The sequence below is a fragment of the Paralichthys olivaceus genome, chromosome 16 (assembly GCF_024713975.1).
Source record: "Paralichthys olivaceus isolate ysfri-2021 chromosome 16, ASM2471397v2, whole genome shotgun sequence".
Lineage (NCBI taxonomy): Eukaryota > Metazoa > Chordata > Actinopteri > Pleuronectiformes > Paralichthyidae > Paralichthys > Paralichthys olivaceus.
In genome coordinates this window covers 4,974,691-5,001,651 of record NC_091108.1, presented here as the reverse complement: position 1 = coordinate 5,001,651, position 26,961 = coordinate 4,974,691, and the positions used below count along the sequence as shown (strand labels likewise).

At 41.1% G+C, this 26,961-nt stretch overlaps 1 protein-coding gene across 2 annotated transcripts in view; it reads left to right on the top strand.

Annotated features, from left to right (window-relative positions):
• LOC109645414 (collagen alpha-1(XI) chain-like) overlaps positions 1-26,961 on the top strand; it is a 77,905-nt gene that overhangs the window by 23,793 nt on the left and 27,151 nt on the right. For both annotated transcript variants that reach the window (XM_069511231.1, XM_020111022.2), the window contains 31 exons: positions 152-250; positions 2,065-2,373; positions 3,552-3,617; positions 4,854-4,895; positions 5,322-5,384; positions 8,378-8,452; positions 9,000-9,083; positions 11,118-11,174; positions 11,634-11,687; positions 11,859-11,912; positions 12,281-12,334; positions 12,416-12,469; positions 13,143-13,196; positions 13,300-13,344; positions 14,089-14,142; positions 14,245-14,289; positions 15,492-15,545; positions 16,593-16,637; positions 16,995-17,048; positions 17,135-17,179; positions 17,659-17,712; positions 17,807-17,851; positions 18,673-18,726; positions 18,824-18,931; positions 20,198-20,251; positions 22,898-22,951; positions 24,418-24,462; positions 24,777-24,830; positions 25,724-25,768; positions 26,071-26,124; positions 26,275-26,328. In XM_069511231.1, coding sequence (XP_069367332.1) covers positions 152-250; positions 2,065-2,373; positions 3,552-3,617; positions 4,854-4,895; positions 5,322-5,384; positions 8,378-8,452; positions 9,000-9,083; positions 11,118-11,174; positions 11,634-11,687; positions 11,859-11,912; positions 12,281-12,334; positions 12,416-12,469; positions 13,143-13,196; positions 13,300-13,344; positions 14,089-14,142; positions 14,245-14,289; positions 15,492-15,545; positions 16,593-16,637; positions 16,995-17,048; positions 17,135-17,179; positions 17,659-17,712; positions 17,807-17,851; positions 18,673-18,726; positions 18,824-18,931; positions 20,198-20,251; positions 22,898-22,951; positions 24,418-24,462; positions 24,777-24,830; positions 25,724-25,768; positions 26,071-26,124; positions 26,275-26,328 — 2,028 coding nt within the window. The remainder of the gene's footprint in view (positions 1-151; positions 251-2,064; positions 2,374-3,551; positions 3,618-4,853; positions 4,896-5,321; positions 5,385-8,377; positions 8,453-8,999; positions 9,084-11,117; positions 11,175-11,633; positions 11,688-11,858; positions 11,913-12,280; positions 12,335-12,415; positions 12,470-13,142; positions 13,197-13,299; positions 13,345-14,088; positions 14,143-14,244; positions 14,290-15,491; positions 15,546-16,592; positions 16,638-16,994; positions 17,049-17,134; positions 17,180-17,658; positions 17,713-17,806; positions 17,852-18,672; positions 18,727-18,823; positions 18,932-20,197; positions 20,252-22,897; positions 22,952-24,417; positions 24,463-24,776; positions 24,831-25,723; positions 25,769-26,070; positions 26,125-26,274; positions 26,329-26,961) is intronic.

The window sequence follows — 26,961 nt, the reverse complement described above, 5'->3', positions numbered from 1 at the left end:
TAATTGTACTTCTATACACACATATTACAAAGTGTCTTTAAATACTGACTAATGTTGTGTTAAAAAAGCTCTACAATACTGTAATGATTTGCATTTACCCATATGGCATGTGTAATGCTTTTCCTTTGTGCTGTTTCTGCTCTCATTGCAGACAAATGTGGGTAGAGAATACTACACAGGTGAGTATGACTACTCCACAGTGGACGGAAGTCAGCCTGAAACTCCCACTGATACCGCCGGACAAGGACAGGTAACTTGACAAAGGGTTCATTTTCATTTTTGTTTTTATGAACCTCGTTGCAATAACTTGTCTGCAATAAAATATATTCTGAGTTATTTGATATAAATTAACAATCAAGGCAATTTATAGTGGAACAATTTGGATTTTAAGGATATTTGTAAAATTATATGGTAGAACAGCTATGACAAAAAACACTTCAGGGTATCACCAACAATTAGGCATATTTTTATGATCACCATTGGAAGTTGAAACCCAACAAGGCCTCACTAACATCAAACAGCTTATTCTACTCCTTGATTTCAACGAGACACCGCCTCCATCAAACGGAGTCTGGATAAAGAGCGAAACAGGAAAACTTTGTCATTAAACGAACCGTAACAGATGGAAAATCAGCAGACAGACGCATCCTATCTCTACGTCTCTGCCATATCCTGAATTTGGCAGATCCTGTCTTAATTCGTGCGAAACCATCACATAAAACTCAGCTTAATGAGGAACATTTGGGGGTTAAACTAAAACAATACGGCCAATAGTATTGTGATTTACCTCGAGGTGGATAATGCAGCTTCACTCAGCTCGAGACATTACGTTTATTTGAGATGACAGGCCAGAGGACGAACCATGGAAACTTAACATGTGCTGTGCCGTGTTGGAACATGTGTCTGATTTCTGAGGACTGTGGTGTGCTGGACAGCTTAATAGTCATATCATACAGTTGGTTCAAATTCCCCATAGAACAAATTGCTATTGATGTATTTAATAATAGTGTGTTGCTGTATTATGTTGTCAGTGGGAGGTTGTTTATATTACTGATAACTTCCACAGTCCGTGCACCCAATTATTCTTTCATTATCCCTTTTTTGTAGGATTTTGCACTGGCTGTCTCTTAGTGCACATTGTGCTGGGTTCGCACGCTGCTTAAAATATAACCAACTATTAAGGTCTAGACTAAATTTAGCCCTAGTTTGTGGTTTGGTAAATGTCCAGTTGAGGAATTTGCCTTTTAAGTTTGTATATTACGCTAAATGTACCATGTAATGATGAAAGATTAGAGTGATAAAATAAAATAAAGGTAAATTAAGAAGTTGAGAGTTTTAAGCTCTGTCTATGGAAATTTGGGCTGATTACTAGTTTAGAACAACGTATATGTATATATATACATATATATCCTCCGATAATTCTGCCTAAGATGTGTCACACTATCCCATGAAGTGAAAAGTTACTAATGTGAGCTGCTGTGCCCTTAAATGCACGTTAATCAACCAGGATTGCACAAATGGAAAATTGTGTGCAACAAAAAGATCCTTACAGAAACAATATTTGCATGAGAGGTTGTTTCAATAAGCTGAGAAGAGAGATTTACAAACTAAAACTTTCAAACCAAAGTGCAACTGTTACTGTACAATCAACTTTCCGTATTGCTTCAGATTCTAGACAGATTCTTAATACTCATATTTCATTATCGTTTGGTTAAGTTCTTAAAAAGTTCAGAATTTTTCTTATTAAATACTAATACAGCAGTTGATCTTTTGTCTGTTTGATGTTTCTAATATAGCATATTTTTTCTCACATATGTTGAGCTATGAGAGCCATCCCAAATTAGAAACAAGGATGTGTTCACAACTAAGTTGAATTCCCTTTCGGGAGTTTTACCTAGTTTGCGTCTGATGACTCAACGAAACTGCTAGACACTAATACTTTGATTGTGTTATAAATAAACATGTGAATCACTGATGTTGTTCACATGGTTTAATTCAACCTTCATGTTCTCTCCTATCCTAACAACCCCTGCCCTCTTTTTGCGATGCCTGGACTCATCTCAGAGCTACGATGGGGAAATAGTGGATGATTACATCACCGGCGTGGAACAGGTCGGAGTGGACCCCACGGCAGCCGTGGAAACGGCAGCTGCCCCCGTGGATGCCCAAGAGAAGGCAGAGCCTGCTCCTGACGCTTATGAGTTTAAGGAGTATGATCTGAAGGAATATGACGACAAGGCATTTGTAGAGAAGCCCTACGACTATGGCGACTATGGCGATTACGGCCCAACTGATGCTAAGCCTACATCTCCCACGGACGAGGAAGAGTTTGGTCCGGGTGTTCCAGCGGAAACAGACTTCCGAGAGAGCAGCGTAAGTGCCGGAGTGGTTAGGAGGAATGATGGTAGTTGGTGGGAGAGGTGGTAGAGGTGGGGCAGGAATGTGGAAAGATGGAGAAGATGCTGGTGGTATCTGTGTGATGGGGTGTTTGCTGTGCCCCTTTTTGTTTGTTGTTTCTACTGGTATCGGGTTATAGCTTGGAGCATTCACAAATACACCAGGAACCTCAAACCTACACCTCGTCTAGCTGAGTCTCCGGGAGATAAACAGATGTCGACCCAGCCGTCAGCACAGACACGCCCTCTGTGACCTTTCGATCCGGTGACCTCTGCTGTTTATCAAAGACATGCCTCTTCCCGGTCATCACACCAATGATCTGTTTGGATTACCTGATGACAAACTTCAGGCTCAGGAAACGTTTTTCATCACATCCAGATCAACATCCAAAACCAAGCAGAAATAAACTGCTGAGCCAGTGTCTGTGGAGGCTTCTCTCTAGCCCCCGTCCTGGCCGCAGGATCCAGATTCACAGAGGCAGGAAGTGATACAGTCCATGTCTGGATGTTGGCTTTAGATCTGTCTGCTTTAGTAATTCTATTAATCGAAACAGCTCTATTAGTGCTCGTAACTCTACAATCTCAGGACACCACAGCCCTAATGCATGAAAGGACTCTCATCTACAGGCTTGATTGTACAATCTGGTGGGTTTTGGACGTGCGGCTGTAGGTGGTTTGTGAATTCTTTTCATGTGAAGTCATTGTATGGATAGTGTCAGGTAACAACCTCTACATTTCTGCACAGTTGGGGTCTTTTTTCAGTCACTGGCTTTTAGGAAGCTTAATAAATAGGAGTCCGACCAAAGTCAAAATTATAGCTTCTTGCAAAATTATTCTTGAGGTTTATTTTTCCAGCAGGCTGAAGAAACCCCCCCCCCCCCCCTCCCCCCCTTCTTTTTGCCTTGAGAACTCCTTAAATCCTAAAAAGCATGCAGAGCACCAGTCAGCATTCTGCTAATCTTTTTTCTAGCAGATATGTAGGAGTTGTAACCTCTATAAAAGAGGAGACACCCTGGGCATTAGTCAGGGCATCTGCTGCTCATTGGTCTCACATTTTCCCTTTTTGGCTGTCAAACCGTTGGTGCTCTGCCTCACTTATGAATTTCTTAACTGTTCCTGTGTAAAAAGCTCCCCTGGTCTGTCTTATGTCTGTAGATGGGTGGAGGTCAAAGTTACCTGGGGGAGAAAGGAGAGAAGGGCGAACCTGCTGTCATCGAGCCAGTAAGTGAAGCATACTCATTAGATCTCACAATTAATTTCTCAAGTTAATTTCAAAGCAGAGTAACAGGATAAATGCACATGTTGGAAAGTCACATTCACAAATGAATTAACTCCACCACTTAACAATATCACAGTATTTAGCCTGCTAATGTTACAGCTATAGGACCTCAGCAAATTCCTATATCCTTCATCCTTGATCATCTGTCAGCTAACGGTGGTTTGATATCATACATCATTAGCCATGTTCAGACCTGGTATTAACATCTGGCTCAGGCGATGCTTTCACAAGTGTTCAGCTGTGTTGAACACACATGCATCCTGGGCCACATTGGAGGACCGCCTTCTCCCCTGATGTCCTCGGACCTGTTACAGTTTCATAATGGAACAAAAGCATTTTCACATTTCTCAGTGTTTCCCATACACGGAATTATTTGTGCCACAGCTATTATATCAAAAGTGCCACATATTTCAAATGAGTAAAAACTCACCTGTACAGTCGGACTGTGTTTTTTGTGCACAGATATAACATAGTACGTGTTTATTAGCTCATGGAGCGGTGAAGTGAGATCCGATATGAAGTGTTCACTAAAGAATGGAGATGATTTCTAAAGATGGGTGTCGTCAACTGATGAACTTAGGGCTGTCCACATGTGAACGGATCATCTGAGACAGATGTTAATACTGAACTGAGTCTATCTCAACTTTACCACTTTACTTTGACATGATTTATATTTAAACCTGCCTTAGCTCTAACCACTGTCTATCTTTAGCTTGATTGTTCTGTTATTGTAGCCAACAAATTATATATATTTTTAAAATTTTCACATTTAATTGCAGTTCATCTTAAGGTCTTGTTTATTTTATCGAGGCAATTACAGCCAAGACTATCTTCCCTCCTGATGAGATTTAACTCATTTTTGCTTCCGTAGACACAACAACTGCTGTCTACACAAAATACCACAGTACATAAGGTCTTTACGGAGCCATTCTATACAATTTACCACTGTGTTACCACCACAGCCTCACATCCAAGTCTTTGACCACAAACACTTTATGGCATAGAGCTTCAAATAGCCGGAGCTATGTTAACATCTTGAGCTTTGTATAAGAACAACTCCTCAGCATCAAACCCTGAGTGCCCACTGGCTCTTTTCATTTCTTCCCCTATTCCTCCATTGCTTCTGGATTTACGAGCTGCCCTATAATGCTACTGTATCCACTTTTTTCCTTTTTCAGGGGATGCTTATAGAAGGACCCCAAGGAGCCCCCGGCCAAGCAGTGAGTATCACGTTCTCCCACACTCCTGTCTGCCTTCCACAGATGGAGAACAGCTAAAGAGGGAAAAAATGTCTTTATGGAAAGAGTGTCAGTCCTGATCGCCAGTGAAGCTTGAGTTGGGAGAGAAAGTCAAAATGTGAATTTGTGCATGAGTGTGTGTGTGTGTGTGTGTGTGTGTGTGTGTGTGTGTGTGTGTGTGTGTGTTTGTAGGGAAGCACAGAAGAGAGAGAGAGAGAGAGAGAAGAGGGGGTTGGGGTCCTATTTTATTTTGAGGCTTCTGTCTTTTTAAACCCATGTCTTTCCCTCTGTCTTTGTTGGCCTGCACATGTGAAGTATTGGATCGACTGACTGTGGTGGGACTGCTGGTTAGCAGCAGTTTGGGATATAATATGCTAAGTCTATGTGTGTCTGTGTGTGTGGTTTCAGGGTCTTCCTGGTACCCCAGGTTTGCAGGGTCCCCCAGGTGCCTCAGGAGATCCTGGTGAGAGGGTGAGTGAAGGCTGGCCTCATTTCACAGCTGATTACAGATGTTGAGAAACCCTGTCTCCCATTCTCCTCCCCAGCAAGTTGTGTTGTGAATAAAAGGCATTTGGAACAAACAATTAAGATTCCAGATGACTTGTATATCAACAGAAATGCATGTTTTTCAGGCTATAATTGCCAAAAAAAACCTGAAAATAAAACAAATGTTAACCGTAGCCATTCATTTTGTGGAATTATGGGAGTCAGCACAAACACCCCTGAATTTGTTATCCTGTCGTCTTCCTGTATATTGGAAAACTGTGAAGTACTGTTTCGATGTCATGGAATGAATAATGCAATTGGACACAGTTTGCTACTGCAGCAGTTGGGGGGAAAAAGGAGATGCCCATAAACTATCAATGTAACAAAGAGAAGTTGTGTTGTTGCATTAGAGCTGTGTGGTATAACACAGGACCTGTGAGAAGTTCAAGAAGTTTGCTAAAAAATATGTAGAAGTCTAAACATTCTCGTAGCCACTTTTTCCCCAGCACTGTGGGATTCCTCTCATTTGTGTGATTGATTGGATGACACAGAATAAGTGCCTGTCCCCTTCCAGAGAGCTGAATCCCGGCTTGTTTTTTTTCTCTCCCAAATGTGGTGATTGCCCCGCACCCCTCTCTCATCGCACTCTCAGCAGATCAGTTCATGTCTCTGGGGGTTAACTCTTTCTTTTCCAGCTTCAAAACACCTAAACGTGCCTCCTTCAGTATGACCGGCAATTCTCAGCAGTACAAAAGGCTTATTGTTCCAATGGGTCAAAGTAATCAGACAATATTTTGCAAAATAGTCCAAAAGAACCCCCCTCCCCCTCCCTTCATTTCCTCCCACAAGAATGAGTCTTGCTGAGGATTGACAGGGGGATTAAAAGTGACTCGTTTCTGTAGTCTTGTGGTTTTCCGTTGCGCAGTATCCGCCTGGGCTCAATGTTTGATCGGCTCATTTCGCTCATCATCACCATGGCCTCTCTCCTTTCCACTCAAATACCACTTTCATAACTATTCAAGATGATCCTTAACACTAGGTGCCGCTGTGCATACTGTATCAGCAATTGGATGCAGGGTATTTACCACCTCTGGGGAAAAGGCAGATGTGAACACATGGCATCAATTTGAGTCGACAGTCTGAGATTGCAGCACATGACAAGACTGCTAAACAGATCCTGGCTCTCTGGAAACAATGGGCACGACTTAGGCTTGATCTGATTTATGATAATTTATTTTGCCTTTATTAAATCAAGATCTAGATGTATTATAATGTCACTATAATTTTTCAGTATGAGCAACTTTATGTAATCAAGGAGATTTTATCCACATTCTTGGCATGGTTCTTCGAATGTCAGTCAGTTTGTGATTAAAATACCTCAACAACTTTTGCATAGTACAGATATGCATGGTTCCCAGAGGGTGAATCCTATTGACTTAGGTAACTCTGACTGTTCATCTGTCACCAAACATGTTTTTGCACCTGTTCTTGACAGTATCCCTATAGAACTATTGACCATATCCATAGACTTTATATAAAGATTGACGACATGAAAGCCCCCGAAAGTGAAGCCAAATCACTATGAAGCCTGACTTGAGATTGGTCGAGTATGTTTATCGGCGGGACCTTGATACCGCGGCTTCACACCACGACCGCTCCCTGCTCCAAATTACAACATAAGCTCAAGATGGCGGCACCCATTGCCAGGATATTTTGGCTTCATTCTTGTACAACAGGAGCAAGTGGAGACATGTCGTCTGTCTTAGTCCACAACCTTATGCTAAGATAGCATGCTGTACTTTGTTGCTCTTCCCATTCTTATGTTAATATGCTACAGTAGGGATGTGAACATGCAATGCTAAAGTTTGCATTTTAGCATGCTAATGTTAGTGCTTAGCTCAAAGCACATCTCTACAAAATCACATCCTCAAGCTAACTCATTTCTGCTCAGGCTGATGAAAGTTTAGCTAAGCCGACAAGCTAAAACTGAAATCATAGAGGCGCAAGATGGCAGCACCTGTTTCTGGGGGAAAAAAGCTTCATTTTTGTGCAGCGGGAGGAAGTGAAAATGCGTCGTCCATCTTCAGTCTATTCAGTCAATGCTAACGTAGTATGTGTAGTAGGAATCACTGAGCCCAAAGCAACCAAGCTAGCAAATTTCAGCATAAGTCAAAGACTGATGAAGGTTTTGCTATGTCGGATGAGATTTCTTAAAATAGCCCCCATGAAAAGTATTTATCTTTTCAAATTTATATAACAATATAATCTCTCCTCTGCGCCAAACGCAGGCCATTTTTCATCCATTGTGTCTTGGAGTTTTATAGCCTCATAGGGACACGGCTGTGGATTCATTTGTCTTGATTTAAGGTCGCTGCTCTCCTGAAGGAAATGTCCTTAATGAAATACACGCTTTGTCTTTGCTTTGTCTTTGCTTGTGACTGAGCTCCCTGTGTTCTTCTTCTCTGTAGGATTAGTCAATTATCTGTTCGGAATAAGCAACAGAGTGTAACAAAGGACCTCTGCATTGCAATTATTGTTTCAGATAAAGAAGGGGTTTGCTGTGTAAAGATTAGTTTTTCAGCCTCCGCACTGTCACTGTTATTACTGTTGTTTGTTATTATTGTTATAAGTCTTTTTTCTTCTTTTCAGTTTACACAGAACCTCCAGGGGGTTATAGAGGAATGGCAAAATAATCATGTTATCCCATGGGGAAATATACAGCTTGCTTATTAACCACTTTTAATTCATTGTTAGGCTGGTATGCAACACAAAACAAAAGCCAATCTAAATTAAATACTTTGAAGATATGTTTGTCGGCAGCAAATACTGTCAGGCCTTTTGAGTAGCATTACTGTACTTGATGGGGATTTGATTGACTTTGCTTTTGTTGGTGACCTCAGCTGTAGCTGCATCACACTGAGGCATGATATCTTCCTGCTCAGAGATGAAGCAACTGATTCTCCTTCTTCATACTCCAGGGTCCTCCAGGACGTCCTGGTATTCCTGGTTCAGACGGTGTCCCTGGGCCTCCAGGTACCATTCTGATGCTGCCAGTAAGTCCTGCAACTTTCCACACGTCCAGTGGAGTTTCTGTCGTATTTTCCTCACATGCTGTGCATCCTTCATGTCAAGCATTGGTCCGCAAACTCACTTCATTTAGTACGTCTACCTCACAGCGTCACCAGGAGGCCAAAGGACTTATTTTCTTTGGGTTACAAATCACTTACATTGTAAATGTCAGCCAGTGCAATGGAGTGGAACCAGTGACTGAGGTTTTGAAAGGCTCAGTGACACATATTTGTGTGTGTGTGTGTGTGTGTGTGTGTGTGTGTGTGTGTGTGTGTGTGTGTGTGTGTGTGTGTGTGTGTGCGTGTGTGTATGTGTGTGTGTGTGTGAGCTGCCTGTGGTCGTTGGCCAGCGTACGTACTGTATGTCTGAAAGTGTGTGTGTGTGGCATGGTGACAGCTTTACGGTTTTAACAGAATAGAGCAAATGTTTGAACACGGGCACCAGGGGAGGTCGTTAAACGTCTCACTCTGTTAAAACGAACAAGTCAATATGATATTTAATTGTGTTTTTTTTTTGTCTTGTGGTGGACAGTTCCGTGCGGGTGGTGAGTCACACAAGGGACCAGTGGTTTCAGCCCAAGAAGCTCAGGCTCAGGCCATCCTGTCTCAGGCCAGGGTGAGTATCAGGGGTTTCCTCAGTGCATCCTGCTCAGTTTAGAGAACTAACCCAACACTCACCCTTTAACTTTGATTTTCTTCTCATGAGCGGGTGTATACAAAATGCAAAAACATTTTTTCGATGACCCACAAAGTGTAGCAAATAATAAAAAGAGTAATTCCCATTCAAGTCCCCCTCAACCTATAAAATGTGTGAATTAAAAATATTACTGTTTCAGGTTACACGATAAAATGTTCTCAAAACAACACCTAAGGATCTAAAACTTGTGATAAATGAACTTAAATCCAAGGGCATGCTTTTCTCTTGAGCTACAGAAAAAAAGTTTATGTGTTCAATGTAAAATGATCCATTATTGAGAGGGTTACACAACATGAACTCATCGGTATTTGGATAGACGGCAAATTCAACTTTCATATAGACATCCTCATAAAGAATCATGACAAACTTGTTTAGTTGAAGCAGTTTTCCTTTCTGCTCTACATTATGTTGGTGTGATTTATAGGCATGCCTCTGCTTCCACTCTTGAACCCTTGGATGCTGTTTATCACTCTGCCCTCAGGCTTATCACCGGTGATGCTCGCTTTGCATCCTGCAAGCAAAAGTTGGGTGGTCTCCACTGACTGATGGAACTCATAGGCATCTGTATATGTTTATTTACAGGACTCTCATTGGGAAGCTCCCTTCTTATACTGCTTTGATGAAGAACAGGTTGTCTGCACTATGCCAGGCTTTCTCTGCAAGTCCCAACCTGACAGATCAGGTCTTTGAACACAGCAGCTTAGAAATTACAATTTAAATCCAACATAACCAACAATTCATCAAATTTTGTCCCTTTTCTTCTCAGCAATTAGTTGTTCTTTTGTAAATAGTTGTTTTATTTGATTTGCTTCTTTTATATACTATCTTTTAAGTCCTTAACACCGTCACCTACTTGACGTCATTGTAAATGAGCCCCAGCCCTCAGTGATTCATCAAGTTTAAATAAAGGTTATAAATAAAACCCACAGCAGATTTTCACACCCACTCAGGGGCGATAACCATGGCAGTGTTGAAAAAACAGGATGAAATATGTGGCTTTAAGCAAGGTGTGATTTATTTTGCAACACATGGAGACTTTTAAGTGTGGCACAAACACAAAATATTCACACTTTCACAACGCTCTGTGGAGCTGGAGCATTGCCAGACCTGGTTTTTGGTAATATCTAGAAAACACTTGTCACCTTTCTCTTTTCTGCCAAGTGTTGGAGGAAGGAAACTGAAAAAAAACTAGGGCAGTAATGAACTGAAAGTGAATCATAGGCACAAATGGTCTTTTTGAGGTATTTGCAGTCTGGTAATTTTCATTAGTGCCCCTGTATTTATGTTTTCTGGCACACACAAAATTCCCACAATGGGTTAATGTGTGATTTAATGTAGCATTGGGCGTGATTTGGTTCAATGGAATTAGCAAATCCAGTCATTCAATTACATCCCAGACAAACTATTGGCAGCACCACACTGTGGTCAAGTTTAAACAGCAACAAAGACCTGTGAAACTGTGAACGACATCAAAGTAAAGTTTGCACGTTTTAAGGTTTTTAAAATATGATGCTTTTGATTTGTGTTTTGTTTTATTATGTCTGGACCCCTTGATGTGTTAAATGCAGTCAGATGACTGAATGCTGAGTCCAATTCAATATAAGAAAATTCTGCTTTATTACAGCAACTAAATGCAGCATATTTAAACCACACCAAGTTAATTTCAAAATAGATAAATGATCTTAAGAATATCAATACTAAGAGTTTATTTTTTAATCTAGCAGAACACTCATGAACATAAACTGATGCTTTGACTGCAAACACAACCTAATCATGTACAGACATGGCTGCACTTCTCATGCAAAAGAATACATCTTGTAATTTCTTTAATGTCTTGTGTTTGAGAGAAGAAATACAGTTTTGTTAAATCATTTATTCATCATAGATATAAAAACAAAAGAAGTTGTGATTGTTTGTTGGGGAGTGGTCTAATGAATAGTTTCTGATCCACAGCTGGCTATGAGAGGTTCTCCAGGCCCTGCAGGCATGACAGGAAGATCTGGTCCTGTGGTGAGTAGCTATTTACAAACACACACCACTGATCTGCCTCACCCTCTCGCTCTTTTTAGAACTGATGAGAAACAGGTGATTAGAGGAACCTCGTGTGAAAGAATCAACTTCAAGCATTTATCATTTCCCAGCACACGTGTATCTCACACACACTGTCCTGCTTGTGAGATGAATTTGTTTTATTTTACTCTACATCTACCTGATAAGTGGATTGAACGGCTAATTTAAAAGAAAAAATCCAAATGTTGTATATGATGAGCAATCCTGTAATTCTCGGATACGCAGGATGCTCCAGAAGGTCTATCAGTTGTAGATTTACAGTCCAAGTTTAAAATCCTTTCATTTTGTGTGTTTGGATTCATATTAAATTCTGGTCCAACCTAGATTATATTGGTTTTCAAGACAAATGTCATCAGTGAAGACAGATGAATTCTTTTAATGTCTGTATGTGTTTGATAGGGAGGTCCTGGTGCTCCTGGACTTAAAGGGGACAGTGGCGACTCTGGACCACAGGTGAGAAGGAACCAATTTTTATCATATATATATTCATTTAATTCATATTATCTATTAAAGATTATCCTTGCTATAATCTTTGTTTTACTTTATCTCTTTTCTTCGAACAATCAGCTTCCTTTCTTCCAGTATTATCCGTTACCAGTGTACTTTTATATCTGTTCTCCATAGGGACCCAGAGGTCTTCAAGGTGCGACAGGGCCTTCAGGAAAACCAGGAAAGAGGGTAAGAATACTTTGTTATCTTTACCCAGTTTTTTGAGTAAGAAGTTTTTAATCTTTATTAAATTTATTGATTAAGCTCTTGCAGGAATCCCCTGGTGTTGCAATGGAAAAGTTAGAATTTCTACAATGCCCAAAAAGAAGAGCCTGTCTAGTTTGAAACATGGCTATATGTCAAAAAAGTCAGCTGCTCTCAATAACATCTCTCTGTGTCAAGCACATTTATAAAGTCATGTTTATTTAAATATGAACTAGTCAGAGAAATTATATTATCTTCTCTGTGTTTACTTGCACAACCTTTCAAGATAATTGAATATTTTCTAATGTCATTACAAATAAAGGCAGTCATGATGATGTTTCCATGTCTTCCAGGGTCGTAATGGCGCTGATGGTGCTCGAGGTTTGCCAGGAGAGTCTGGGTCCAAGGTAAAGTATGAACCAGGCTTACAAAAAAAAATTCTGATCATCTGTGTTTAGCGCTAATCGCTTGTTGCCGTTCTTTTCCAGGGTGACCGAGGTTTTGACGGCCTCCCTGGTCTCCCCGGAGAGAAGGGACACAGAGTGAGTAAGATGAAAGATCATTTTGGGTCTCGTGAATTAACAAGATCAGAGGAAACACATCATCAGAAACTTCCGTCTCCAAAAATAACATCCCACAGTCTCTTATTTCTGGTCTCTGTAGATCCCAGTAGTTTCTGCCCTTATCCTTACAGCAGCATCACGTCCAATTGGTAGCTCAGAGGCCACCTCCCATCCATCTCACGCGCGCCCCATTGTTGACAGATATAAATTCTGAAGGAGTGGAACTCATTAGGGCACTTGACCCAGTTACAAGCGGTGGGACTGACTCCAGAACCGCTTGCGCTGCCTTTAACCAGGCCTGGAGGCGAACAGGGAGTGCGGTGTTTGTGGAATTCAGGGGCCTTGCGTAAAAGAGCACTGAGATCACAGAGGGGTATTTCTAGACATGCCTTATCCTATACTAAGTAATTACAGGGCCACCCGGGGTAGACTAGTTCTTATAGAGCACTATGAATAGTGGAAACCATATAGGCCAGTGCCAATTGTGGTGACCGAGCTTATTGTAGATTAAAGACACTTTGTTGCTTCTGAATTCGCAACCCATATCATATTTAAAAAAAAGTAGAAGGAGCATCTTTCTAGCTTCTAGACGCTGTGACCCCGCCGCTCCCACTCCTTTGTTCATATCCCTTCTCCTGTGATCTCTCTCCAGGGAGAACACGGTCCATCGGGTCCTCCGGGTCCTCCAGGAGAGGACGGCCCAAGAGTAAGTAGCACCTCAGTCACCATTCACCTTCACCTTGTTCTGAAACGCCATCATAATCCCTCTACCCTCATCAATAAACATCTGTATTTCTGTCTATTCGCAGGGTGAAGATGGCCAGGTTGGACAGAGAGGTGTGGCCGGAGAGAGTGTAAGTACATTTATGATCTGAACGAACCAGGATGGTTAAAGTGCGGCTCACGTCACAGAAGAGAATACGATACGAAACATAACTAACACAACCACTCCTTTCCTTTGCTGCCGCAGTCCTCTTCCCCTCATTCCTTTACCCCGACATTCATTCTGGCAATTATTTTAATACATAGCCTCGCCCTCCTCTCGTCTTGTATCAACATTCCTGTCTGCAAAGGACCACTGCACTCGTAGTCTTGTCCTTGCCAAGTCAGAATGGCTCTGAATAATAGATCATGAAAATAGAAAAGGGGGAAATGTGTTGTTCTGTCATTACTCTATGAGAAACTGCCATATTCTGCCTGGTTCCGTCTAAATGAACCAACGAGCTGCATGAAAAATGACTCGCTCCCTTTCTTACCCAAAACAATATTGTCCTTTTAAACTAAATTGTTGCTCACTATTTCATCACTCGGTGTCTGTACGATAAAAGAGCAGAGTAAGGAAACTGATTGTAAATGAACATCTCAAGAGTTTGAGGATAAAATCAACTTTTATTCATTCCCTGAATTGCACCTGCAGTTACCATGCATGACCTCATGAGGTCAGTATTCTACATAGTGAATCACTCAAAGGATTACCAGTGCATCTTAAGTCCTGGACATTTATTTTCAACTGTTTCAGTCAGATTAGAATAAATGAATTTATATTAGATAATAATATTACACTATTTTAACTAACTCACAATGGTCTCTATCTACAGGGTCCTAGAGGTTTGCTTGGCCCCAGAGGGTCTCAAGGTCCTGGGGGACAGCGCGTAAGTACATTCTCCATACGTTACAATTCTTACACCACTCGTTAAGAGTTTTTAGGTTTAATGAAGCTATCAACTGTAATTCTGAAATTCTGATTTCCATAGGGCCTTCCCGGACTTGATGGGCAAGCCGGTCCCAAAGGAAACATGGTGAGAAATATCTATGTTTTGCTCTTTTGTAATATTAAGCCAGGAAAACTAGGAACTCATCTTATTTGCTGATTAAAGATGGTAATTCGCAGCAGAGACTGTCTAATCATACTTCTCTAACAAAGTCTGCTGACTTGAGTAGTCCATGCTGAAGAGGCTTTAAGTCTTAGTGAGGGGTACAACAGAAAATCCTGTCTGCTTGTGGTCCCATCACGCATTCAGCTTCCCGGAGGGTCCCAGTGGGACGTTTTGAGTGAGGTAAACTGATCATTGGTCATGACAGTTGGACAAGCTCGCACATTGTCTGTGGTTGCGGAGTGAGTCGCTAAATCATTGAGAAACCGAGCCAAAGAAACAAACAGCTGTTGAAACACCACATCACAAGAGAAATGATGTGTGCTTCTCATTAATTTCTCCAAACGTGCTGTTGATCTTGGCGTTTTCTCAAAATCGAAGCAGATCGTATCCAAAGTAGCGAAGCTGTCCAGCGGGTTTATGGTGCCTCACGGTGCTCCTCGAACATATGGAGGTTTTATATCATCCTTTAAGAGTGAGAAACCCAAATGTTTCTAATCACTTCACTCCAGTTCTTCATTTAAGCTCAGTTTTTAAATTTCCTTTAAAGGCCGCGCTGACGCTGTTTGTATTGAGTGTTTGTTGCAACAGCTGGATCAGACTGCGTCACAGGGCTGCGCTCTGTTTTTGTATTTGTTTGTTTTGTGGCACACTAAATCTCAGCAGGGCCACGGAGCAGCCCACCACTTTCAGTCTTATCAGCTTTACTCCATACGCTGATGGCAACGTGTGTTCAGAGGAAGTAATTCATTTACCAAACTTCACCAGAAAGAAGACATTACCGCCCCCCCAAACGTTAACACCAATTCTAACTGCACATTCCTGACATGGATTCATCTAATCTAACCAAACAAGGTCATCCAAAGTTCTCACTCAAGCCAGCTCCAGTTTTCTTGTAGAGTAGCTGTTCGTTTGAATCCAGTGCTTTAGAGCAAAAGACATGATGCACTTAAGTCTTTGTAAAGTTTAGACATTGGATTAGATTTACGCTGTGTTTGTTTAATATGTATGTCATATTTGGGCTGAATTGTTTTTTCGTACTTGCCATGTTTAATAATGAGTAGAAGGGAATCAGTTGCAGAAATAAACATTAATCGCACCCTTTCCTTTGTCTTTCTCATGTGCAGGGTCCACAAGGAGAGGCAGGGCCTCATGGGCAGCAGGGTTTGCCTGGTCCACATGTAAGTTCCTTCTCCTTCCCTCTCTCTAAGTATCTTTCTGTTTTTCCTAACCCTGTTGGATCACCCTTGTCGTTCTTGCTGTGTCTCCCTCTCTTTTGTCCCTGCCTCATATCTGTCCCCTTTCATGCTCCTCTTTGCCATTTCTCTTTTGCAGCGGGGGGAACCCAGGTGATCACTCGCACTCCTGTTTTCTTAATCAGATGTTCGCAGGCATGTTTTTATTTCTCTTTACTTCCTCTCCCTGCTCTATCTATTCCTCATTCCTTAAATAACCACCGCTCTGTGAGGCATTTCAAAACACTCACTCATATTCAGTTTGAACTTTGTTGTCACCCACATGTTTTCTCTGCTGCCACGGAGAAGTTAAAACATCCTTTTTGTCCTGCTGAGATGAGATGTATTGTTTTTATCTGGTAGCACTGATTACTTTGTTCAGTTGGTGGCACAGTGAAAAACTTTCCATCCTTATTACAAACCAGAACACGTTGTATTGTGGCCATCGCCAGGTAAAAGTTTGGAAGTCCTGCTGACACTCACAGCCTGGACACGAAGACGTCATTTCCCTGGAAAGTATTAGCAGGAACCTGTCCTGGTGGTAAACAGGTCGAGTAAATAACTTGCTCCTTTTAGTTTTACCAGGCCTGAGGCAGATTGATGGCATCTACTGAAGGCCATAGATGAATAACACAGCTCTTTTATTTTAAGTCGTTAACACCTTTTTTTTTTTTTCCTTAATTCTCCTTTGGGCGACTTCCAAACACGTCTTTAAAAAATGAACTGTAGAAAATAATGAACCTCTCTTTGCACAGCTGAAAGAACAGATGCGAAAATGCAGCATAAAGTAGCCGACCAATAAAAACAATGGTTGGACTTAGAAAAGAGAAGGTGAATTATAGTAAAAATATGTAAATTACAGATGCATCACACAGACTTTTCCAAACTGACAAAAACCAGTGTTCTGTTCCCTGCGTCATTTTGTTCAAGTCCTGTTATGGGAAAAGACTAACTAGCCTGACTGTTCTAATACATATTTCCATTGTGTTTCAGGGTCTTATTGGTCCTCAAGGTCCAATCGGTCCTCCTGGTGACAAAGTAAGTGAAGTGGGAGCCCAGTCCTCCCTTCAGTCCCCCCACCACGTCTCTGCTGCACCGATAAGTGAACGTTTCAAGACCTCATAAGTGATCCTGCAGACTCGCTGCTGTCTGAGCTATAGGCCTTTTACTGGCGGCTCCGCACAGCACTGACGGCTAAAACACACACAGACGTGCACACTATGTAGATTTCACTGTAAGAGTGCCCCTGTGTAAGCACTTACTGTGTGACTCAAAGTATTGTTTAGTGGTTTTGTGGATTTGATAATATATAAAACAGAATTTGAACTCTTGGCAATCTTCGTACAGTAATGCTGGTGTAGTGTGTCTGACGTACCTGTTATCCTGTCTCCGTAGGGACCTCAAGGTAAACAAGGTTTGGCTGGGCTTTCTGGTGCAGATGGTCCTCCTGTAAGTAACCCACTCACTATAATTTTCATCCTGTTCGTTTATTTACATCTTCACCTCTTGATAAATCATGAATCTGACTTCTTCAGGGTCATCCAGGAAAAGAGGGTCCTGCAGGCGAGAAAGGAGCATCTGTGAGTATCATGTAGTTTAGTTTTTAACTTGGATTTCACAGTAAAATGTGTAATTATGGTTTTTCCCCCAAAGTGTCACTGCACAGGCTGAGTCAGGAAGTTTATATATATATATATATATATATATATATATATATATATATATATATTATATATAATATTATATTTAGCATTTGTTTAGGTTTAGTGTGCGGAAAGTTTTTAATTTTGCAAATTAAAGCACACGATCTTTGTTTGTCTTTGTTGGTAAAATCATGTCCACAGGTTGCATTGTAGATTTTTGAAAGTTTGGATGCCGTGAAACCTTACTAGTTACATTTTTATAGTGTATGTCCACTAGGAACCAGATGGTACTGTCCATTTACCTTTGTCCACTTGGTTTTGTCTTTAATTTAATGGAAAAATCATCAATGAATATACATCAGAGACAAATAAAAGTAAAGAAACTACATCACATGGCTGTTTCTCATACTTTTTAGGGTCATCCTGGTCCTATGGGATCCATCGGCTACCCTGGGCCCCGTGGTGTGAAAGTAAGCACTGTCTTCATCATCCAGTGTCACCACCCTGCCATGATACAATCACATCCTCCCTGAATGTCATTTCTGACTCTTATTTTGTCTCCAGGGAGCCGAGGGCATCAGAGGCCTTAAAGGTGGCAAAGGAGAAAAGGTAAACACTTTCCCACTCTCCTCCTTCTATTCAGCTGTGGACAAATGTCATTCTTCTAAAAGTCCTGCCATCACAGTTGTAACTCCCTCCTCAAACGAGGCCTCGTTTGAATCCATCAAGTGGAAAAAAAATCTAACAGAGGCCCATCAGGCTGGCAGTTAAGTCGTCACGCCGCTGAGCTGTAATTGAGTGTGGAGCATTAAACTAGAATGAGGCTGTTTGTTCTGCAGTTTCCGTGCAGACTGATCAGTTGACATTGTGTTCTTGGATTGAACGTAGCCTGATGGCACCGTGTAGATTTTACACTAATTGTTAGAGGATTGTAGAAATTATCTGAAATACATGAATATATCATTAACAGCTAATGTCTTGTGCATTCCTTCCTAAATATCTGAACAATGCCAACATTTCAAGTTATAACATTATATATTTTACTGTATTGTGATAAAATATAATATAATACAGAAAACACAGCTTTCATTAAAAACAATGACCAAAGGACTTTTGAAAACGTTTAAAACTGCATTCTCAGTATCAACCACCAGATGTCAGTAGAATAACACTAACTTCAAAAGTGCCTATGTGAATGCATTGCCAGAAAGGCCACTAGATGTCAGTATTGTCATAATGAGCCTGTCAGTCAGCATTATTGTAAATATTTATCACTGTTATTATCGTTACTATTGTACCACTTGAGCATTATTACTTTATGTGTAAACTATTTAACAAGATTTGACAATGAGATACTGAGACAATGTGACACTGGACTCAACTCTCAGCTCTGAACAGTATTTGACTAATTTGTTGTTTTACGTCTTCAGGGAGAAGATGGATTCCCCGGCTTTAAGGGAGACATGGGTCTCAAGGGCGACAAGGTGAATCATCAACTCCAAAGAATGATACTCGCATAAGAGATGAATCATGTGCCTAGTAAAGGAACTCCATTTGTATACATGTGTTCTTTGCATCCAGGGTGAAGTCGGTGTGGAAGGATCCAGAGGAGAGGACGGTCCAGAGGGCCCCAAGGGCAAGTCAGGACCTGGCGGAGAGGCCGGCCCCTTGGGATCAGCTGGAGAGAAGGTAAATAATCACCTGATTGGATTATAAAGCTGTGGATTCTCCGTGTTGCCTTAATTGATTATTGTGTTGTTTTAAACGTAATGGACGAGTATCCAAATCAAAGTGCTTCAAAGTGTAATAAACGGTGTAAACATACACATATAGATAGTCTGTCATATGTGAATAGATAAAGTATTTACGGGGGCTGTGGGACTGAGACCACAGAAACAACTGCTCTCTTCTTTCAGTAAACAGGGATTTAATAACACGTCTTTAGTGAACTGAACCGGAAAGACACAGGTCTGTGAGGAACTGTCCGCTTTAGTTTTGCAGCCATTTTGATCATGTGAAGATAAGATTTTCTCCAGCTCCCTTCAGCTCGGCACTCAGACCCGTTTTAATTGGCTCGTGTTGACAATGTTTCTCCAGTGAGTTTTCACACTGTGTAGTGCTGCAGTATTTATACTATTAAAAATAAGGTTTCAGTACAGTATCAAGGGATGTTTTCATCCGTTTTGATTAATGAACTGTTTTTTTTTTTTACAGTAAATAGGCTTAGATTAATTTGTTTGTGGGTAAAACTGCACAATAAAGAAAGAAATTATGATTTCGATAACTGTGGAAGGGAAATACTGAAAGATAATTAGACGCCATGTGAAAAGGAGACTTAAGGAAAATGATTTACCGCTAGTTATTTTAATCCTTTTGCTAAAATTGAACTCAACCTTCGCCTCACAGATAAACGAATCCCACCTGGTGTAATGGCAGACATTATTATAACTGACTTCTCTGAGCTGCTTCTGCTGCTGTATATCACTAATATTCAAAATATCTAATCAATAAATTTCACATTTTTTCTTGTCATCTTCATCTTGAGCTTTTTTTTTTTTTTTTGGAACTGTTGCAGCTGTTAAGTAGAAATTCAAATTCCAGCACGGACGTGAGAAGTATCAGATTCATAGTCTCTGCATGAAAATATATGACTTGACCTTTATGTTTAGAAGCACCCAGGAGAGTTGCATCGGATTCTGTGTAATTCATAATGACCATACACCATCTAAAAGAGTCTGGATGGACCAACACGAATCCACATTTGGGTGCAAAAGCAGAAAAGTGTGTGCACGGATGATGTCATGTTCATAAACATGGTATTAAAATAATTCCCACTCCAGGAGTAAAACTTTATTGTTATAAGTTTATTGCTTTAACGCTTCTGTGAACTTTGCTGCAGTCTCCAGTGACACAATGAGAATACAGTGTCTTTTGTTTTCTTTTTTTCTTTTTTAGGGAAAACTTGGAGTCCCTGGTTTGCCTGGTTACCCTGGAAGACAAGGCTCCAAGGTATGTGATGAACCAACCTCCGCTGGTCAATGTGTAGAAATAAGAAGAGAATCAGAAGAGAAGCCGTTCACTGCCATCACAGAAATGTGAACTTTTGAGGGATGATTTTTTCAGTCTGCTTGTCAGTGTGGAAACTAAAAAGCTGAGAAATGTGTCTGAATGATTTTTTTCAGGGCGAATGTCGAAACTGATATTAGGGAGTAAGAAGCATATCAGCTGACATATATATTTTCAAAAATCCAAAACCTTATAATAGAGAAATCTAATTAAAACTTGATTTTCATGTTTAAACATTAACTTAATTGTAATAGAGTTGCACTCAGTAGAGCTCATGCCTCCATCAAGGCCCAGCAATCGACTTAAATTACAACAAATCTTATTGCTCGGGTCCCTGTACATCTCTCAGCTACATGTTGAGGGAAGTGACTCTGATCTAACTCTGATTTGTTCCTGTCCAGCAGCTGAAAAAGATCACCTAAATCCACTAAATCCAGATTTTTATTTGGATCGGGACTTATCATGACCAACCCCCTAAATATGTCTGAACAATTTCCTCAAGATTCACACATAAGTCTCAGAGTTGGCTCTTTTCTAAATTTGCTCCTGCATGTCTCTCTAAAAGTTGCTGATTAGCTGACCGACCCCGATTTGCACGAACACAAACTCGAGCAGACATCCACCGCCCCTTCGCCACGACTCTCAGAGGGCGCTTAACTTGCACAGTCACCTGCCGCAGTCATCAGCTGTCCCCCCTCCTTAAACTCCTCCAGACATTATCTAACGCTCTGGAGTTCCTTGAACTGCAGCCCTGACCATCGCGTGCCACGGCCCCTGCAAACTAAATGTGCTGCTGCAGCTGGTTCACCTCTGCTGCTGTCAGCACTGACAGCTTGGCACTGATATGATGAGTCGGACACACCCTCTCTCACAACACCCAGACGCTCTGTCTGTTAATGTCAGCCAGATCAGATCCGAGTGTGCCACACAAATTAATACGAGGCCGAAATAAATTGGGAGAGACTTCGAAGATTCGGGAGAAGTGATCATTTGTTGCAGTCATTTAAAGTCAGGTAGTTCACTTTGTTTAGTGGCGTTTTTCACTGTGGAATAAAACAGTTCACACGTGAAATGGCTGTAATGAATAAGCAATAAAAGCTTGCAGTAATAGGGAAAATACAAAGGATTCCCTTCTGTTTGTATCCATAAAAGTCTGTAAACAAAGGCTGCCCACAAAGGTCCCCAGTGGATCCCATCTTCTTTTTAGACTCCTTCAAGTGTTTTTGGAGAGAGAGAGGCAGAGAGAGAATAAAAGCATCTTGACTCTACAACGGTATAAACAGAGCCACGGTCCCTTTTTCTTTTTTTTCCAGCGTTTAATAGATGTGAGTTGAAACAAAGTTTGAAGCTGTCACTGTTAATTTATAATGAGAATGCTCTCAGAGACCAAACCCTAAGATAATTTTAACTGTATTCTTCACCGAACCTTATTATCCCCTTAGTTTTTAGGAGACCATCTGCACATGATTGCATTACAAAGCCTGATACTACTGCAGAGTAACACCAGTGTTGTAAAATGTCACATTGTCCTCATGAGTAAGTTCAGGGTCAATGCCATTGAGGCTGCTCGTTTGCAGCCTTTATCCTCGTCCATCAGCCGTGTGCATGAATCCCTCCACTGGCTGTGTTTTTGGCTGCTGCACCCCATCACCCTCTGTTAACAGCCTTGCCACACTGTTAACTCCCGATGCCATTAGCAATAGCTACAGAGTGCCTTCTTATCTCTGTGGCACAAGTCATGCTCGTCCGGCACCGGTCATCCTTTCAGTTTACCATAACTGCACCTCTGTGAAAAACTCATTAAACTGCATAGATCTCCTTTCCTGCTGCCTCCACAGTTGTTGGGCAGTTTTACCTCTTGCAATTCTGGCCACGGCACCTTGTTAGGTTGCTCCCGCGTACATGACACATAATTACGCCTTGTATACATATGCCTGTAATCAGTAATGAGCGCTACAGATGTGCCCTGCATTGGATTATGTTCTAAACACAAAGACAAACCGGAGACAAATAAATATTTAACTTAAATAGCCGTAATATATTCAGCGTTTATCCCACCTAATGTTGCATTAAGTGAAGCTGCACTGCTAAGCTGCTTGGAACTCATTTCATTCATCCAATAGTGATTCCACTCCGTAGTATTTGTTTGACTGGCACCAAACCTGCTATCAGAGGGCACAGCCTGCGAAAGCCCAATAACTAAATTGCTGATGGGTATCAAAGGGGAGCTGCTCTTTCCCCGTCCTTTGTCTTTATTTGCTCCCTCTGGCTGTTTTTTTCACCTCCTCTTCCTGCCTCCTAACTGTGCCAACATCCTAACAGCACTTCTCTCACAGGGAGGAGGAACAAATTATCCTTCTGAGTTTGTTCATTTAAAGAAGGTGCTCATTTATCAGCCGGAACTCATGAATCACAAACTGTAACCTAATGGAAACAATGTGCTGGCTGGTATAGCAGTATTTATGGTTGGACCTTTAATTATCATTTGTCAGTAAAGTACGAGAGAAACTCTGTGAGGTCCTCTCTTATTTTATACCCCCCTTCACTCATACCTTTCTGTTTCTCACATTTTCTTTATGTGTCTCACAGGGCTCCAATGGCTTCCCAGGATTCCCTGGGGCAAATGGCGAGAAAGGAGCAAGAGTGAGTCACAAAATGTATTATGCTCTTTCCTGTTGAAAGGGAAGTAATGGCAGGGCATGTCGAATATTAAAACACATCATGGTCGAGGATTCTTAGCAGTTTAAGATGCACAATAAAGAACCAATCACACTTTAACTTGTTTGTTCTGGACCTTCGGACTCTGTCTGTTTGTTTGCTGTGTGGATAGTTTGGACTTTGGGACCAATTAAGAAAGCAGGGACGTCATTAAACAATAGAAGAAGATGGTAGTAATTATGATATTATATTGGCAAGAAAATTTAAGAAATGAATCTGACTCTTTATTAAAATAATAATAAGTAAATAACTGACAACACGCTGACGTTGGATGCTCTAAATCAATAAATGTCAAGTAAAAGTAGATGCTTCGCACGTAGATGATGACGACGGGTTGTAAATATGTCTGGTCTTTTATGTTAGAAAGGCCCTAAGACTGGGTCCAGGCATAAAATAGAGTCAAGCATTGATATAAGAGTTTTTATAACCCAACTGTGTATGAACTGCACTTTAAAGTATGTAAACAACAGAACAAAGTACCTCGACACCTGAACTGGTGATTGCTTTATTTCGAATCGAGAACAAATAGCAATATTATGCTGCTATCACATTCTCCACTTTGTTGGGAGGATTTCAGAAACTAGCTTTTGGGGTATTTTCTCCTGCTCATCCACTTAAGTGATAAAGCCTGTTGTTCCAGCTCTTCTGGATGGAACTGAGGTAAGGACAGACGAGTCTAGCTCCTGCACAAAAGACCAGGAAAACCAAGTATTTATTTACATCACTGTCATTTAGAAATAGGGAAAGGGCTGTTTTCCAAGCCTCAAACCTTCTACACTTATCTCCAGCAACTATCATCACTTGTTGTAGCATCAGGATTTACCTTAATCGGAGCTAAACCACGAAAAGCACCGCCAGACAAAAATGCCCAATAAGATTTGACCTGGAGTGTCTGTATACTTTCTGTGTAGTGGTGTGATCAGGTTTTAAAACTCAGTGCAGGACTAACAGCTATGTTCAGCTCTGTGATCGTCACCGTAGAGTGGGTCCAGTTGAAAAGGGTTAGCGCTTAAGCGATGAGAGGGAGGGTTGCAGAATGATGTGGAGGGTTGTTATTGTCAAGACGAGCTCCTCTCCGCTCTGAGAGGGACATTGAGAGGCAGACACCTCCTGGCCCCATCGTGCTACAACTGACAGGTAGTTCCACCTGTCAAGTGCCTCTGTGTAATCACTTAGCAATTTGATTATTTATTTTTTGTCCAAAGACGCTCAGATGGTTCTATTTCGTCTCAGTCCCAAACCCCCTCAGCGCCCCCCCCCCTTTCTGTCCCTGATATGTTTGAGCGTATTTTGTAGTTAAGAATTTCTTTGGCTCAAAGTTCTGAAGTGAGATGAAGTTTTACTGACTGATGATTTTGTGCTAAATCAAAGCTTTTGTTTTTCTATCTCAGGGAATCGCCGGCAAATCTGGCCCCAGAGGGCAACGTGGCCCAACGGTAAGCAATTCTTCTGTCTGCCCACGCAGCCCGAGCCATCCGCATGAATGATTTATTATGTTCAAATGAAAATCTCCTTCTTTGTGTAGTCATGTATTGCCTTTATTTTCGTGTTCATTTGAAGGAGATACGCACTGCATGGGGAATTGTAGAAACAGGCAGGGAGGGCAGTAGATGTTAATTACCTCCGCTTTATGCTGTTACTCTGTTTAGTTTTTTTATACTATTGTTAGACTTTCGAATATAGAGCAAAATTCTTTAAATGGCATTTATTTACCAGAACATTGCTCCATTGTTTTATAAACTGTGTCCAGGGTCCACGTGGTGGACGCGGTGCAAGAGGACCAACAGGAAAACCTGGTGCAAAGGTGAGAACAAGGGTCATTGTTGACTCCTGGAATTCAGTTCATTAAAAAATGAATGTGTCGAAATGTCAACAAAACGATAAAACAGATCGGAGGTGGAATATTTAGATTTGATATACTGTAATTGGTCAGTAGTTACTGTGGTGGACATGTATCTCGAGATGTGAAATAAAGAGTTTCTCAGACCGGAGCGGGTCTTTAATAGAAGCTCTGCAGAGGGTTTCACACTCAGCATGAATGCTCAGAGTGCAACACCTCGAATAGTGAAAGGAGAAGGTTTTTATGCAGTCGGGTAAACAGGAAACATAAGTTCTTTCTGAGTAATAGCATGAAAACTGAAGCTACCTGCAGTCTGGTTGAAACAGGAAGCTCTCTGCTCTTGCTTCTGCATGAAAGAGGAAGTTTGCTAGCTACACAGATCGGGGTCAACAAGAGGATCATCATCAAGAAAGGACATGAACTCTGAAGTTACATCTGCCAAGTGCATAGCAACAAAAAAGAGAAAAAGGGGTCTGTCTAGTTTTAAATCGTCTGTCTGCACGTATGCCAGACAGTTCCTCTTATTATTATTATTGTTATCATTTTATTATTATTATTATTATTATTTCTAGCCCTTTGGATAATGCCAGCTGTGCAACACACGCAGACGACTCCACACTATACACATGAGCTCCCATGTCTGGAGAACTGACGAGGGCTTGAATGAGGAATTACAGTTCATAAAAGACTGGTTAACAGTAACGTTGATTTGATTGTGACAAAGATGCATGTAATATAATACCACCCTGCTTGATCTGTCATCAGATGATGTCAGTTGATTTATTGATTAATTCAGGTTCATTTCAGACTTTTACATTTTTGACAAACTTTTCTCTACACCTTTTCTTTTTCCTCAGGGCACCTCAGGCAATGATGGAGCCGCCGGCCCACCAGGAGAGAGGGTCAGTATCAGATTATTTCTTCAGTGGCTCTTGAAATTTTAAGGTTTAGAGTTAAACCGTAAACGTACTCCAGGGACATTGTACCTGAATCTTAACTAAAAGTGAATCACAGTTATTTCTCACGTCAAAATCAAAAGGTGGATTCTGAACCTTTTTACTGGAATGATAATGAAAATTGTTTCCCAATTACAATTCTAAAAAAGTGGAAATTACAAGTTAAAATCCAATTAAAGTGCTTTGACAAGTTTGGTCATGTTGTGTTTCTCCACTCACTCACTCCACTCTTTTCATTTTCATCCAAGGGACCTCAAGGACCACAGGGACCTGTCGGCTTCCCTGGACCCAAAGGACCCAACGTAAGTAGCTGCTGTCAAACTGTCTGTGAGTTTGCACCGTCCACAGCAATGTCCCAGTTTGCTTTTTACATAAGCTTTTTAAATATTAAAACACACTTACAACCACGATGCTTTGATTTTGATGAACTGTTTAATTTTTCAACCCCCCAGGGCCCGCCAGGAAAGGATGGGCTGCCTGGTCATCCCGGACAGAGAGGAGAGACTGTGAGTGGGCAGTTTCATCTCTGAATGTTTTGTGTCCCGACACCTGATCCTGAACATCGTGCATTAGTGCAGACTCACTTCCAGCTCAGCCTCTCGCCCCCTCGGATAGGTTAAACAGAAAATACAGCAAGGAAGAAGAAAACTGAAATGGCAAAGTGTTTGTAGAGCGAGAGGCAGAAGCTGTCGACAGTATAGACACTGCAATACACCTCAGCAGATTCAGTACACTTGCGTTTGACATTCACTGATTTCAGTCCAAGATCATTGATTATTTGTCTTCGGGGCCTGACTCTATACATAGGGATCAATACTGTCTAATTAGGTTTAATCCTACATGTCTTTCCCTCTGATGGAAAAATATATTTTCCTTATTTTTGGAATGTAACTGAGCTTTACAGAGACGAGAAATATTTGTCCCCAAAAGGAAATATTAGCCAATAGGGTATGTACAGTAAAAGAACTGAAAAATATTAAGTGTAACAATTTATTTATTAAAATATCTATAAACTATCTCTATATATTTTCTTGACTTGTGAACCCAGAGAAATCACCTGTTTTATTCAAGGAAACGGGACATTTAATTTTCCTCTAATTGCATCATATCTGATATCTTTGGATCTTTGGCTCAGACAC